Source organism: Triturus cristatus, chromosome 5_2 (assembly GCF_964204655.1).
Source record: "Triturus cristatus chromosome 5_2, aTriCri1.1, whole genome shotgun sequence".
NCBI lineage: Eukaryota > Metazoa > Chordata > Amphibia > Caudata > Salamandridae > Triturus > Triturus cristatus.
The window spans coordinates 393,033,971-393,051,398 of NC_140588.1; the positions used below are offsets into that span (position 1 = coordinate 393,033,971).

Below are 17,428 nucleotides of genomic sequence, written 5' to 3' on the forward strand. Positions count from 1 at the left end.
TTTCCAACAAAAGAGACAGCAAACTGAACTGAAAAATCTGCACAATTGAACAGGCAAAGGATGGATGGAATGATCAGAGCATCAAGCTGTAACAAGCGGTCAACAAATAGAATATGCAGCCCCAGTAGAAAAACCACAAGCAACCAAAATACCATCCATCACTTCCTGTGGAAGACACAAACATGATAAACCTACCCTCTCAAATTCGAAGCTTGCAGATTGAGATCTTGGAGATCCTAATTAACAATCTCCTTTTGCCCTGAGTTTCTCTTAGAAGGTCTGAATATCATGGCCAATAGGCTCAAACCAAACCAATAAAAATTACAACATTGAAAATCACTTTCTGCTTCATAGGCAGAGAAGGACAAACATACTGAAGTTGGAAGTTCCACATCTCAGAAAGAACATTCCCCAGGGATGGATACATACCTTTTCCTTGCTTACTATTTGTCTACCATCTCATTGCAGTTTTTCATTGTTGAGCATTTCATTATCACCATCTAATTTGTTTATTTACCCGTGTGACTTTTTACCTTACCATTCTAATAAATAATTAAATCCTCTAAAAGCCTTAATCCATAACCACTTAGCTTTACACCCTTAACAATAACACTTTTCTCATAATCTATACACTTACCCCTTACCATTGCATCCTTACAGCTATTATCCTCTTGTTGCTTTAACCTCTCACCTTTAGTAACTTCTTACCCTTAATCACTTACCTTTACACCTTATTCCCTTAATCATAACCCCCCACAATCTTACCCAGAATCTGTTACTTTTACACTCCAAGGACTCGATGTACTAAAAACTGGTTGCAATTTATGACCATTATTTTTGAGACCAGTGAAGAATTTTTATGAACTGAGCTATGTACTAATAGGTGGATCCATAAAATTACTATTTGTCGTGGGTCGCCTTCAAACCTACCTCATGAAAGAGAACGATGTAGGCTGCAAATTTTGGCTCACTTTAATTGATCATCACAGGGATGGTGGCCTGCTAGGGTTAGCAGACCGTAATGTTTGTGACTGATGTATAAAGCACCTAATACAGCAGTAACACAATTTTCTTTTTTTTCCCACTCCATGAATGGATGTGGATCAAGAGCCATTAAGTCGTAACTCTGCTTTTTTGACCTTTTGAATTGGTTCTCTTTACAAATTGTAACATTATGTCTCTTCCAAAGTCTTATTCTATGTTTGAAACTGTAAGACTTTGGAAGGGACATAATGTTACAATTTCTAAAGAGAACCAATTCAAAATGTCAAAAAAGCAGAGTTAAGACCCAACAGCTCTCGATTCATCCATTCATGGAGGGAAAAAAAAGAAAAGTGTGTTACTGCTGTATTTGGTGCTTTATACATCGGTCAGCATGTAATTTCCGGTGGACCTGTTGGACACTGTTAAAGTAATTGTGAATGGTGGCAAATGATTCCGGTGATGGGCAATGGCTGTAACAAAGTTCCAAATCCAGACTAGTGACTGTGAAGGGCTTCAAGTAAGAAATATGCAACACTTAACATCCATTAGAAATGGTAACCTAATGTGCACTAATTCTGTATGCTCTTAATGTAAGCTGCAATCAAACTTGAACATTGGTCGAAAACCACCACCCACTGTCAGAGGTATCCAAGTTGAACAGGTGAAGAGAAGAAAAAACTAGAAGGATTAAAAGTGTGTAGGGCAGAGGACCTGCACTATGAAAAAAATGAGCAAGGCAAACAAGTTTCAAGCCACATCTATCAGAGGAAAAAAACAGAACTGCGAGGGTGACCAACTGCACTGTGATAGACTTTGTTACCAAGCATAAATCATGATGGATGTGTGATAAGAGAAGGCCTAAACTGAACAGCATTAAGAAGTGGTTTTTGGGTCCCACCCTTAAATTGCACTGTACCCACTGGTTTCTGATAGGAGAGACCTAGGAAGTGGCAAAATTGTATAAAAGTAATCAAAATTTTCTGACGCTTTGGCTTAGGAAAGATTTTACCTAACTTGTGGGTATATAAAAAGGAAATATAGCTAGGTAAAGGAACAGCAGAACAAGCATGAGTAATAACCACAACTATGTCAGTGGATCTGACATATCAGCTTGTTCAAATGAGGCACAAAAAAGGACTATAATCTTTCCTTTTTAAGAGGTCAAGTATTTACCTATTTCACAATTACAGCTGCCTCTTCGCTTTGTATCACCTGTTAGCTATAAAAAGGAGCTAAGAGGTATTGCTCAAATGTAGTATTTTCAACATATGACAGAACTGTAAATCTGAATATTTAGTTGGATGAGTTACTTTTCACAAGGCCATAGGTAACTAGATATGAGGGATATATGTTCACATATTTTAAATTAACACACAAAAATATGTTACTTTACCTTTGCCATAAAGCTTTCTGTTGTATCTTTCTTACCTGGAAGATATCGTGATTGTCTCAGGTATTGTTCTCTAGCTGATGACTTATTTGATAGCCCAGATTCTGCTCTCTTAACAGCAGCATTTGAGTTAATCTTGCTTGCTTCCACTCCACATGGTACTGGTTGTGGCACACTGCCAGAACAAAACACAAAACCTCATTTTATTGGAGAGTAAGGATGTAGGCTTGCGAGAAAGAGGTGTAGGCTGTAAAATCACAATTCACAGCTTAGAATTTTCTGAAAACATTTAAAACTGCAACTACATTTGGGATATTTCAAATTTAGTTCAATCTGGTCTAATACGAAAATCACTCATTGGGAAAAAATCCATTACAACAATTCCATTCTTAATACAATTACTTTAATCAACACTTTTTCTACGAATCCCATCCTAATTTTTGTACTGTCGAAAAATTAGGATATATCTAGTTTCAGAGACGTTCCATGACCAGTAGAAGTACAATCTTGAGCACCTTTCTATGGCAAGAAAACTCGGAGGTGACTAGTAATATCCTGGTTATGCATATGGCTGAAGGTACTGTATCTCTTGCTCTGCATACAATTTTACAAATACAATACAGAAATGTTGCTGATCCAGTAGGAGAAAGTTAATGCAGCGCATAAAAAAAAGTGGTCTGCATCGGCATAATGTGAAATCTTAACATTATCACCCAAAAAGATATATTAGGAAGTTCTGAAGAGTGCTATGTACCTCCTTTCAATTACATAAGAGTGCTAAAGATGAGAAAAATACGGTCAACTTGTGATCCGTAAGGTAGAAATCTTTGCAAATATGTTTGTACCACAGCTTACGACCCTAGTTTAGCAGGGATCTGCCTCCATGTTTGAGACCATTTAAATGATCAGTGTGTGATGCTGTCTAGAGACGATGGACAAAGGATCCTGGCAGGTAGTTAGTAGGCGCCAGACAGCAACAGTATCTTTGGCCTTTTTCCACAGTAAAATCTGTAAACAAGCTAGAGGGGCTTGACCCACCAGGAATAGTGAAATGGTTCAAATGCTGGTTTTATATGGTCACGCTTATGAAGCTTTGGTCTTTTAAGAGGTATCTGTATGTTGCAGCCTTGGAGCCTCTCAATCAGTGTCTTAGGGAGTCTTGAATATGCTACAGTAATCAAGTCGGGTCATGGCCTACACTCTTGTGAGCTCCCCAGGATGATTGATAAGATAAGGAGGCTATTCTGTAAAAAGGATATTAATCCCTTAGCCCACTATATTAACTTTGGGCACAAAAGAGAGTTCAGCCAGAAAGATAATCCCCAAGTTCCTATATGCAAAGTTGGCAGTGGTGCTCAATGGTGTTGGTGCATGGTGAAGAATGATTATGTTACTAGGATTTCTGATTTCTCTGAGTTTATGCACGCGTTTTTCTTAGACTGGCTTTCTGTGCTGTTCGCCAGCTTAACATGGATTGAGTGTCACTGATCGAGGAACTGCGCCAGAGGAAATATCTATAAGTTGAGGAGAGAACAACAGACCATTGATTCTCTGGGTATGCTAAAGGATAACAATTCCCAAGTGGTGTCCACTGTACTTATTGTAAATCTTTTGGTCTCACCTACAAACACCTTTTAGATGTCTGGAATCTACTATCTTTTTTGGGACAATACCAAAACTTAGAGTCAAGCTTTGGATCAGTCCACTGATTATCATTGGTCAGGTTTTCTTGTCAACGTCACTTTCTTGTTTCTGAGCTTCTTTATCAATAGATTACCTTCCTCTTTGTGAGTTTGTCCCTCCCCTAGAGCATAGCTTCTTTACAATACTTTTAAATATAGACTTGCCTCCTTCTATTGCTCACATCAAGTAACTATTTTTTTCTTTTAGCACTCTATGAAATTAATGTTTTCTTGCTCTCTCAGCTATGTGCCATTTATGACTCATTGTCCCTTCCTCACTCTCCATGTTGCTCCTACCTCTCAGAGCTTATCTACGAAAGCAACAGGTATGGTTTTGACAGGCTTTGACTAAAGAGCAGATTTAATCAGGTGGGTTTTGTTTCAATTCTGTATTCTACATGTTGCATGAAAGCACAGGCATTGGTACAAAAAGGGTATATTTATAGAGTTGGGGGGAGGAGCGAGCTGCTGCACTCATTTATGTGTCGTATAATGCAGAAAAAGTGTACTTGGTGTGACTGGAATGTGACGTTTCTTCGAGGCCCATAACTTAGCATTTGTTTCATTTGCCAGTCTTAAACCTGGAATATGTGCAATGGACTTTTTAACCTCTGTTCAGAGTATCCTGTATGAAACGTTACTTGGAACTACCATATCGATTAAAAAGATTGAAAAAATTGCACCCAAGTATAATTATGAGATAACAAGCATAGGTGTTTGCATTTCCTATAGATTTTGCAATTTGTTTTTTTTTTTTTTTTTAGCGGTGCTTTACAAACATGTATCTGCAAAGCCAACAACCTGTCCCCCTCTCTCTCTCGCATTAAAAAGGTGAAATGGATTGGCTTTGCCAATGATTGTTTGGTTATGGTTAGAAAGAAGTGAATTGATTCAAGCCAAGGCAGTTCATAATGTGCCTGCCCAGTTTGTTGATTACAGAGTTGACCACAAGATACCTGAAGCTTTCAAGGTTTACCGTATCGCAAGTATCAGAAAGGTCAAGGAATATTAAGGTTGTTTGTTTCTTGTATCTACGCGGAAGAGGAGGAAAGCTTCTCCTTTGGTGGTTGAGACTGATTTAATCTCACTGGCAGATCTCAATCATATATGGTGCCCATGGAGAAGATCATTCTGTCCCATATGCTCTTAGCATTTTTTGTAAGGAAAAGTTACTTACTTGTAATCTTAGAAATGCATTGTAGAACTCTTCAAAGATGTCATGAACAGTTCAATGGCTATGCCTGTCAATGGATTCTCAAACTGTTTTTTTAGTAATATGTATATAATTAATATCTGTAGAAACCACTGAGAATTTTAAAAGACATATATTTTCTCCAGCTAAAATTTCAAAATGCCATTTGGTTTACTAAAACAAGAGCAAATGCAGCCAGATAGGAGAGGAAGCTGGCTGATACTCTTGTGTTTATTGTTTTTAGCAGGGAGCAACGGACCACTATATTCTATATTTTTTTCCACCCAAACTGACTGCAGTAAAGATTCAAAAGAGGATGAGAAAAACCGGTTTCGTACTTGTAATACTGTTTTCTCTATCGTAGGAATCTTTACTGAATTCATAAACATGGAATATCTACACATTTTTGCTAGGTCCTACAACACTTTATACAAGTGAAAATTCTATTTTAGAAAATATTGAAACAATTTCAAAGAATTACTTTCTAACTTAGATGAATTTTCTTTAATTTCAAATACAAAAACATCTGCATAAGTATCACTGTACGTATGACAGTAAACTTTTCGAAATATCTGGTTTCAAAAATATAGGTTGAATGAAAGATACTGTCTGTATAGATATGTATAGCCTTCAGGCTAAAGGTAGGGAATGGTGCCTCCAAGGCTGAAGTAGCTATTCCATAAGGCATAGCCAAGGCCATTCAACTCCAGTTCATCTTTCCACACTCCAAAGTGAGGACACACCAACACTGGCCTTTATCCAGTTTGGAAGCACCGTAAGTCTTAGTTGCAGCTTTCAGCTGCTTTTTTCATTATTTTCTTTTCCTGCAAGAAAATCTGCAGATAACAAATGCCTTCACTTTTTGTACAATTTTACAGGTGTGGGATGAAGTCAGAGAAGGATCCCGTGACCTTTCTATACTTAGTCTGCTTGATAGTCATGACATTAAGCAATGTCCTCACTAGTACGCCCCAAGATGTCTACAAGAACCGTAAAACACTATGAAGGAACACTTCTGGTAAAAAGAAATAGAAGGAAAAAGGAAAATCATGAACAATGCTAAGGAGTTCAGACAATTGACATCAATGTCCGCCCCCCAGACACACCAGCCAGCCCACCATCTCCACCTAGACGCCGATCACGGCCGAAGACACTGCCTCGAGCATGAAAGGCATCCACTCCGGGGCCCCCACTGACCCCTGCCCCCCACACATCTACCACAGAACCACCGCCGCCATCGCACCCGAACTACAAAACACCATCAACACCACCTTCGACACAGGCACCTTCCCAGACAACTGGAAACGCGCGGAAGTCAGGCCCCTGCTCAAGAAACCCACAGCTGACCCCACCAACCTCAAGAACTACCGGACCATCTCACTCCTCCTCTTCGCGGCCAAAGTCGCAGAGAAAACAGTCAACAGGGAACGGACACGATTCATCGAAGACAATGCCATCCTCGACCCATCCCAATCCAGATTCCGAAGCAACCACAGCACTGAGACCGCCTTACTCGCTGCCACAGACGACATCCGCACCCTCCTAGACCAAGGCCACTCCGCAGCCCTCATCCTACTGGACCTATCAGCAGCTTTTGACACCATCTGCCACCGCACACTCGTCGCAGGGGTGTAATACAGGCCCCCGCATCCCCTGCGGTGCGGGGCCCCCCAGCTGCAGGGGGCCCGCTCAGCACAGTCTTCAGGTCAGAGCGCTCCGGATAAAATCCGGAGTGGGGGCCCCTCCATGCACATTGCAGGGGGGGGCCCTTAAACTTTTGTTACGCCACTGACTCCTCGCCAGACTACATGATGCCGGCATACAAGGAACAGCCCTAGACTGGATCCGATCATTCCTCACTGGAAGAAGCCAAAGAATCAGACTGCCACCTTTCATCTCCGATCCCACGAGAATCATCTGCGAAGTCCCACAGGGGTAATCACGAGCCCGACCCTCTTCAACATCTACATGGCCCCCCTCGCCACCATCTTCCGACAACATGGCCTCAACATAGTATCCTACGGTGACGACACCCAGCTCATCCTCTCCCTCACCAAAGACCCCGCCACCGCCAGACTCAACTTCCAGAAAGGAATGCAGGATGTCGCAGTCTGGATGACCAACTGCTGCCTAAAGCTTAACGCAGAGAAGACAGAAGTCCTCGTCCTTGGAACCACCCATTCAGCATGGCACAACACCTGGTGGCTGACCGCCCTCGGAAGCCCAGCGACACCCTCGGACCACGCCAAAAACCTCAGCATCGTACTCGACTCATCCCTCACCATTAACCGACAGGTCAACGCTGTCACCTCCAGCTGCTTCAACACCCTTCGCATCCTCCCCAAGACTTTCAAATGGATCCCCCCTGAGGCAAGGAAGACAGTCACCTCACGCACTCATCACCTGCAGACTGGACTATGGAAACGCACTCTACGCCGGCATAAGCAAGTCCCTACTCCGGAGACTACAGTCGATACAGAACACCGCCGCCAGACTCGCCCTGGGCATCCCCCGGCACGAACACATCAGCCAACACCTACGAAGGCTCCACTGGCTCACCGTGGAGAAAATAATCACCTTCAAAATCCTCAACCAAACATAAAAATGACTACACAACACCGGACCCAAATACCTCAACGACAGAATCAACTCCAACGTTCCGAAAATAAACTTCCGATCTTCTAACTTCGCACTGGCTAAAACCCCGCGCATCCACAGAGCCAGAGCAGGAGGAAGTTCATTCTCTCACATCGCAGCCAAGACCTGGAACGAGCTCCCAGCAGACCATCAGACTCGCCCCCACCCTGAACACCTTCAGGAAGACTCTCAAGACCTGGCTCTCCGGCTAAAGAAACCAGCAGACCCCCAACCCCCCCACCCCCTCAGCGCCTTGAGACCCTCACTAGTGAGTAGCGTGCTTACAATCTCCCTGATTGATTGGACTGGGGTTCACTGTTCATTGTGGCATCAAGACACTTGTTGAAAAGTAGCTCTTCAACATCAAGGAGAACAGCATAATATTCACCATCTCGTTCATAGCAGATGCCTATAGTACAGTATCGTTCAACAACAATATGAACTATGTCAAGATACAGATGACCGGTGTCAAGGCACAAGTGAAGGGGGGGGAGATATTCAGTGTTCAATAATATTGGTAAAAATTCTATGAAAGAAAACTATTTTTACAAATAACATTTCCTTTTTCACTCTAGGAACTCCACTTAAAGTCAAACATTTCAATAGAATAGAAACCTAAATGTGGCAAAGCAGGTGGAGAATGGTAGATAAAAATTCAACGCAAAAGCATGTAAAGCCTAACCAAACAGTTTCCTTAAAGTGGTGCAATGCATTCCTGGGTCTGGCATGGAGGCTAGGTACCGGTTTCACGTGAAAATATGTATGAATATCCATTTTGCTGCATTAAGTATCTCCAAAATATGGATATTCCATCAATAACCTACAGTAAGCATTTACCTCTTGTCCAGTGAGAATGCAACTTACAATCTACGTAAAGATGGAATGTTTAGAAGTTGAATACTAGTTCTAATGGAACTGGAATATACAAAAAGCTGATCCGACATCCTAATTTAGTCCAAAGGACTCTCTTAGCATCTGGTGTGTGAAGAGACTTTTTTATTGAGGATTGGGGGTTCTTATAAATACTGGTAATGGTATAGGCTATTTGAAATTACTTATGGTAGGAAAGAAGGACGAGTGTTTATTGCTACTCCATTCCAATGGAACACTGTGTAATGGGCGAGATGCACAAAAGTCCTTTTGCAAGTTGGAAAATACTTTCTAATTTATGCAAGGGCTTTAGAGATTTTTTCTGAATTACAAATATGAGGGTGTGTGAAAGGGATGTATCCCTCATTTCTGATTCAGAAACGAATGCATTAATGGTCTGTGACCACAGCTGCAGTTCCAAACCATTAATTAGTTACCAGCCCCCGAGTTGGAGATAACAGACTTCTTTATCAGTGGAGTCTTAAAAAAGGATGATTGAAATGGAATACCAGCTGTCCGATCTGCAAGTTTGACTTAGCGAGGTACCATAATTATGGAGGTACTAAATTCTTTTTGGTAGGCAATTACATCAAATTTCTAATGAAAGCATAAGATGCCAAATTTCTTTTAATTGAAAAAGTAGGTCAATATGGTGAAAGTGTTTAAGTGACCACATTAAATGTATTCTGGAGCCATACTGCTAAGTAGAACAATAGTAAGCTTTGGTGGAATAGCTAATGATTAAAACCCTCCAAAACCACTGAAATATGCCAGCTAAAGTTAGTCCATTAAATATAACTTGCGTGCCCATCATGCACTGCTTATGACCTTGCATATTACCTTGGGCACCACGGTATTGAATCGTTTGAACAATTTTGTACTTTAAATCTAATGACTGATGTCATTTAACAGCATGAGCGACATAATATGTAAAGTCATAAGCAGTGCAAATGAAGTTAATTGACTAAACTCTAACTGGTGTATTTCAGTGGGTTTTGTTTTAACGTACGGACTAGTCTCATTTCAACACCTAACTATAATGTCACTTTACCATTTTCTTTCAGAAAATTTCTGTTTTAGCATATTATAAATTGGCCTAGGGCCTGACTCTCTGCGGCTGCCCAGCCACCGCTGGCAAGGCCTTAGGCCATGCGCATAGGGTGTTGAAGGCAGGCCCTGGCCTCATGATCAGGCATGGTTTCCAACCCACCACTGGCAGCCAACCCCCAATTCGCACAGCCTCTGACCGTGTGCAGTTGGCCACTGGACCTGCAACCAATCTTAAATGGATGTCCCTCTGCAGGCGCACAACCACCGCTGTGCACCAAATTTATTTACAATATCTTTACTACTTTAAAATTAGGGAGCTGTTACGCTACTGGGAATATGCACATAAAGAGTAAACTGATATGGATAGGGGCTGCTGTACAAATGCAGATATCTACCTCTTTAACTATTTTTAGCCTCTTTAAAATTGCATTATGCCTCAAATAAAAAAAACGACCTCCCCTCAAATGTTTAACCCACTGATTTTAGATCTGCATTAACTTCTCAATGCTGATTTACTTCATCCTGTTCCTCAGGAAAGTATTTAAATTCAACTGCTCATATTCCAACAAAATAGTGTTCAGGAGAGCCTCACTTTTGCTGGTATACCAAATGTTAGTGCTCTAGTTGTTCATTAGAACTCGGTGGTGAAGCTGATGTTATTCACTAGTGAATTAGCTGATAGACAGATGCTGGTGTTCAAAGTACATTTCACTTTGCATGTAAAACGTTTTACAGACATGGATGAAAAAGATATTTGAGAACTCCTGGAAAATGTGTGCTGATTTTAGTTTTCAGGAGTACCAATCATAATTTCTTAACTAAAAGTAACCCCTCATTTTGACATTTACTGCTATATCCTCTGTTGGAAATTCTTTCAGTTTTACAACTTTGATTACATCAAAATGGCTTTCCGATGTTCCACACCTGTCATGAACATAGAATGTTAGTATGCTAGTCGTTCATTAGAACACTGTGGTGAAGCTGCAGACGAAACAATGGGGCATCAGCTGATAGACTGCTGCTGGTGTTGTAAGGTCTTGTTTCCATCAACACTACAGACTTTGTTCCTGACATTGATCAAGCGATATTTTAGAATTTATAGAAAATGTGTTCTCATTTTAGCTTTCTAGACACCAACCATAATTTCTATGACAAAATTAACTGCTTAACTTCATTCATTTCTAAAGGAAACACTTTCATCATCATCATCAAATATCTTTATTTCGTCCGAAGCCATAAAAGATCAAAGAACATCCAACCATATGAAATACGATAAATATATAAAATATTAAAAGAACACGACACAAAGAGATCTAAATTTTAGCAGCACGAATATAAAAGGACAATGCATAAAATAGTACTGTCTGGTTAATACAAACTGTACAACATCCATAGGTATGTAACCATGATGTGCTAATAAAAGAGCCCACTTATAGCTCCACATCTAGCTCAAATTAGCCCTACGATGTCTTATCGACCACCTAGTACCCAGGAACTTTGCTACCCTGTAGACAAAGGGCAAATATCTGCTTTCAATATCCTCACTGCGTCAAGATGACTAATGGTACCCAGTTGTCTACAAATGGGTGCCATGCTGAACGGGGCTGGACATAGGCAAGATATACAAACAAGACATTCAGTACGGACTCAGTTTGTAAACTACAAAAAAGAAATATATACCACTGTTGAAACCTGCCCATTTTGAGGTACACAATCTTAAAGGTAATGCCTTCATTTGGAATTGATGGTATAGTTTCCTGTTGAAAGGGACAGAAATCAAGTCCCAATATTTTTGTATTATGATTTAAAACTGAGAAAGTTACCAATTAGTGTACCCACCCCTTTTTACTCATCCCTACTTGCTCATCCCAATACTGTTTCTTCATGGCACCCTTCGATGGCATGGGTGCTGCCGTAGGATGTGACCAACATTCCCCAAAGCCTAAAGCAGTTAGCAGATTCTTCATGGATCTCAACCGTTGGATTTGGTTAAATGTATCCACCATAGTTATATCATGTAAAGCTTCAGCATACTGGGCAAGCTCCAGGATAGCCCATATTCTCTGCCAAAAGAGAAAAGGCCTTGGGGTGGCTTTAGCTGAAAACCTCTTGATGCCCAAGTCCCGATATAGCCGGCCAAAAGAGTACTAGTTGGGAAGGGAAGCAAGCGCTCTCAAAAATCCGCTCTCTGAGTGTTCAATTGCAGAGACATCATCAAATTCCCACAATTCAGCCCAATGCTTTCAGATTTACAGGTTTGTTTCAATAAAGAGGACGTTTAAGTGTGGCATACTTTTGTCATATATACAGAAAGTGAGCTCTCTAGTTGTTTCTTAGAACACTGTTGTGAAGCTTCAGTAGAACACTTTGGGATCAACTGACGGGCTGCTGCTGCTGTAAGCACATGTTTTACTCAGTTGATAAGCCTTTGTTCTCACATGGCTGAGGAAGACAGTGTGAACTTACTTTCATTTATTTCAAGAAGTGCATAGTTAATTAAAACCATTGCACATTCCCACAATTTAACTGATAAAAAGATTATCCATGTTATTTATAACAAGACAGATCTTCAACAATACGAGGACTGATAACAGTACGCACTTGTAAAATTGAAAGTGATTGAAAGTATCTATATTCTCCTTGGTAGCCAGCGGATGAGTGCTGAAATGGCCGTGCCTATCAAGTACACTATGGCTGTCAAACACTCAGACACAATTTATAAAACTAAAACTGCTAAACCTCTCAATATAATCACTTTGCTGTCCAGCCAATGGATCTAAGGTGCTTAATGAGTACTAAAGTGACAATGCGTGCCTATAAAGGTCTTATCCAGCCAGTAAGTGCTGGAATGAGTGTACCCATCAAGTACACTCCCACCATCAAGCGTTCGGACACAATAATATTAAAATGGCTACACATACCAATAAAATCACTTTGCTGTTGAACCAATGGAACTAAGATGCTAGTGAGTACTAAGGTGATGGTGCTTGCCTATAAAAGCCTTACCTGGCAAGAGATCAAGAAGCGAACAAATAGTTGTCAGAGGGATGGGCATGTTGATGTAGTCTCATTGCTGTCCGATTTCACAGGGCTAAAGTTACAGAGCTCATTTGTATAATGTCATTTCCAGTGGGTGATTGTCAAGGGGTTTGTGTGTTCTTCCCGGTGGTTTTTGCAGTTGAACGGAAGCTTGCCAAATCGTATGTTTAGTTGCGTGTACTCGGGGCTAAGTGCTGCAATGAGCGCTTGGCTGCATGATCCTACCTGTTTTTGGATAAAGATCCCTCTTAACAGCTCTCTGCGTTTGGCATCCGAGTGAGACAGATGCAAAGGATGTGAATCATGGTTTCTTTACCAAAGTCACACAATCCACAGGATTCACTGTCAACAGTTTTTGTCCAAGGGGTTTGGCATCCAGAGTTGGGTGGATTCCAAGCCTAAGTGCATAAACTTGAGCTTTAAATAGAACACAATAGGACTGTTGCTTTATATGACTGTAGACGTTCATGACCTTCCACATGAGTTCTCTTTGCTAAAGTTACTTTCTCCTCTTGCAAAGAGTGAATTTTTGTGATGTTGTTAAGTTGTTTCTTGAACATGGAGGGTGACATCACGGTGTCCGGGACGCTGGAAATTTGTAATGCTTGTACAGAGTCTTGATGAACCCGGGGGTTCAGGTTGTTTATTTTGTGCCAGACTCTGGATGCCAAGAAGTTTTTGAATGCAAACCTGAATTTTTAACACATCTTAAGAGAGGGGCATCTGATCGCCCAGGATTGCTTGGTAAACTTAAATTTCAAACGGAGCTGAGCCTGTAATGTGAAGTTCAGTATACAGTTCTGTGTGCTTATGCCAGTAGCAGATCTAACAGCCTGGCAGCTCCATCAAGGATTATTTCACAGCCATACGTAAGCGACTGAAGGAATTTGACAGACATCGCCTTCTATAGTGACCACATAATTGGTCAGTTAAGCATCCTTGAGAAAGTCATAAATTCTGCCATCACGGCAACATCCTTGTATTTCATTGGTTCCTGATGTGGCCTGTAGTGTGAACTTATAGAAAACCTGTTCTTGTTTCAACTTCTGGAGCACCTTCCATAACCTGTATGGGAAAATCATGAGAGAAAACTGTTTTCTCTCAAACACGATTAATCAAAGCCCTGCAGAGGATCAGCATTTTTCAGAGATCAAAATCACCCTAGAACGCCACAAGTCCTAAAATTACTATGGTATTAGCAACAAATGAATTGTATTGTAGCTAAAATCTGTTTTCACCGGTTATGTGTGTTCCTTATTGGGGCCCTCAAAAATAGTCTTTCACTACAATAAATTTCAACGGGGACCAGTTTCCGGAGTCCTGTAATGGCTGCCACAACATATTGTTCATGCTATGGCCAGTCAATTAAGCGGTGGTCCCTTTGAGACCTCCTCGCCACATGAACCTGGATATCAGGGTGTGCTCTCCCTGCCTCATTATACATATATTTTTAAATCATTTTCAGAATACTGGTACAATGTTCCAAAGTCCTGTAATGGTTGTCGCAACATATTGCTCATGCTATGGCAAGCCAATCAAGATTGACCAATGAGACCATATCTGGATAGCAACTGTCCAGATATCAACCAACATTTGCTCATGATTAAACCCATTCAGGTCCACTCCAAGCATATTTTAAACGCTAATTTCTCAAAAACTACTATGTAGTTATTATTAGGTTCTAGTTACCAAAGGACATTTTTTTTGTTTCTTAACGAAACTTCACAAAACTTTCCCGCCATAAAAGTTAATTCACTTCAGCTCCTTCCTGGAAAATTACGGGGCGATCAATCAAGCAGTGGCCAAGAAGGACAGGTCCCAAATGCAACATTTCCCCATGCAATTTCCGTAGGCATTTTTGAACAGTGCAAAAACCAAAACGGCTAAACGGAATTACACTAAATTTGACAGAAAGCTAGCTCTTTACCCAGAAAGAGTTTTTTGTGATTTGGTGTAAATCAGTTCACTAGTTTTCGCGAAATTAAAGTTACAAATTGATAGATTCTTGAACAGTTGGGTGTGCCGGAGTCCCTCAGGCAAACAACTTCAAATAATGGGGCAATCTGATTTACTAAAGGGGCTTTTTTACCCATCAGCTGCTTAGCTATTTTAGAAGGGAGAAGCTGCAGCGAGCCCAGTGGGAACTCATGCTCTGATTGGTTGGCAGCAACATAAAGATAAATGTTGCAGCAGCTTTTGCCGGACATTCAGAAGATAACTTTTTTTTAAAGTATAAGGGGGAGGGGAGATTTTTTTTGTGGGTTGCAGTGATCCAGCAGGACTCTTGTGGCAGCAATAGTGACATGCTTACTCCCTCGAGAGTCCCGCAGGATGGAAAAAAACCAACAAAATAAAACAAGTGGGGTGCGAGTCCCTTGGGCAGGCCAGGCCCTTCAGCCAAGCGTGCATGGTAAAGGTTTTCGGTGCCCCCGGGGGATTGGGCCCAGGGCCTCGGTTGCTCTAAGGGATACCCCACCACTTGTTTTTCAGTGCTTTGCTTATGATCTCACATATTACATCACTTATGACATGTTCTATGATATCTTATTATTATTGAAAAGTTTATTTCGGATCATGATCCATGAAACATACAAAAATATCATTAATAACATCACTGATGACGGCTGAAATGCCATTACTGTGCATACATAATGAGTGCGCAAGTTATAGTTACTTAATTTAATTATAACTGGGAACTCTCACTTTTTTTTCTTCACAATGTTATGCTTTAACTTATATTTTCACCTTTTTTCATTGAATGTGTGTGTGTGTGTGTGTGTGTAGGTATGTGTGTTCTCTGGAATTCTGAACATATTTATGACTATCAATGAAAATTCTTTTCTGTGAAACCTTTTGTAATAATGCTGGGTAAGGGCAACAGTTTGGCAATATGTTTGGACTGGCTGATTTATTTTCAGGAATGTAGCAATTTGTGACTGTTGGAGGCGATCAGGAACAACTCTATCATGTCTTTAAAGCAGGAAACACTACAATGGTTTATAGGTGGCTTTATTCAAGATAGGTTATAAAATACAACATTGCTTGATACTGCATTGTAAATTTCTTAAACTTCTTTTAGGCTCATGGAGTCTTTGTGTTTTGCTTGCCTTTATCTTGGGTCTTCTGGGTAATCTCAAAACTCCTGAGAAAGACAGAAAAAAGCTCATCAGCAACACTACTCTAACCTTTTCTCTTGCCTATGTCAGTTATACCAACCCACCCTTTCCCCTACAATTCCATCCAGCTGCCTGGAAACAGACAGAAAGGAGCTCATCTGTAACTGTCCCTCCACTGACTTCTCGACAAGTGAAACTGTCAAGTTTATATAGGTTAGCTTTATTCATTTTCACCCTGTGATACCTCATATGGATTCCCAAAGAACAGACCAAAAGAAGACCTCCTTCATAGAACCTGCTCTTGCTGCCTATTGTGGTGTGGGTTCAATTGTGACTCATCCCCGATTGAAGATACTGCCACTTTTCCTCAAATGGCTCCATAATGGAAGGTCAGCTGTAACTCCTGCTCAGGTTTCTCTCCGCTGAGCCTGTATAAATGAATCACAATATACCAGGAAGGACTATGAGCCTGGCGTCTGCTGCTTTCACCTCCTTTCACTACTGCTATTCCACCTCATGAGTTGACACTCCTAGAGTTTATGGAAGAATTGCCTCCGGTTCCTCCCCAACAACTTTCCGGTTAGGGGTGGATTCCTGTTGCCTGCAAAATTATGCGGTTCGGAGGTCTTGTGGTCAAATTGGGAAGTGCGTTGTGCTGGTGAGCGCGAGGCCCTGAGTGAGTGCTTGTGGGGAGAGCAACGAAAGGGGCTGAGTGAATCTCAGTGGACAGCACAATGCAAGGGGCAGAACGCATACTGCTGGGCATTGCTAGACATATGCAACAGATTCCCTTAGGCAGGGATATATTCATTTTATTTGTTGTGTCCATAATGAGTTAAAGAAAGACTTATTTAATGCATATATATGGTTTCAAGGGTAAATTTGCTATAATTTTGGGAGACAATTTCAGCACCTTTTCTTTTTCAAATCGGATGAAGGTCATAAGGAGTGACTGAATTGGATGTGGTAGGGTGGAGGGAAAAGTTCAATGGTGTGGGACTATTAAAGATGGATACATGAATACCGCTAATTTTGGGCCTAAAGGTTTCCAGAAGGTCCTCCCAAAGTTGATGAGATGTCGTTTTTTTCAGGGTGTTCTGATATGACAATTATCAAAATATGGTGAGGGTTAACAAGTTACTTACCTTTGTTAACACTTTCTGGCGGATACTCTATCCAACCACAGACTCCTCACCCTTTGAATTCTCTCAGGCACCAAATGGATCTGAAAATTTACCTACAAACAGCGCCTGCTTGCGGACAGGTGGTGCCCTCAATCTTCATAGAAACCATGCCCTGTATCAAAAATTGACGACATGGAGCTATATATCGGTGCAATACCCGAGCACTGACATCTTTTGCACCCTCTGATGAGCAGCAACAGACAAACTGGTAAACAGTGTGCTGAATCTAAAACGGGATCTTATGATCTTCCAGAGGTTCACAGAATTGTGAGGAGAGCAGATCA

General features: G+C 41.0%; 1 protein-coding gene across 6 annotated transcripts in view; it reads right to left on the minus strand.

Annotated features, from left to right (window-relative positions):
* The window catches only part of MAK (male germ cell associated kinase), a 553,788-nt gene that overhangs the window by 136,953 nt on the left and 399,407 nt on the right, over window positions 1–17,428 (minus strand). For all 6 annotated transcript variants that reach the window (XM_085607273.1, XM_085607269.1, XM_085607275.1 and 3 more), the window contains exon 11: window positions 2,413–2,549. In XM_085607273.1, the coding sequence (XP_085463399.1) occupies window positions 2,413–2,549 (137 nt within the window). The remainder of the gene's footprint in view (window positions 1–2,412; window positions 2,550–17,428) is intronic.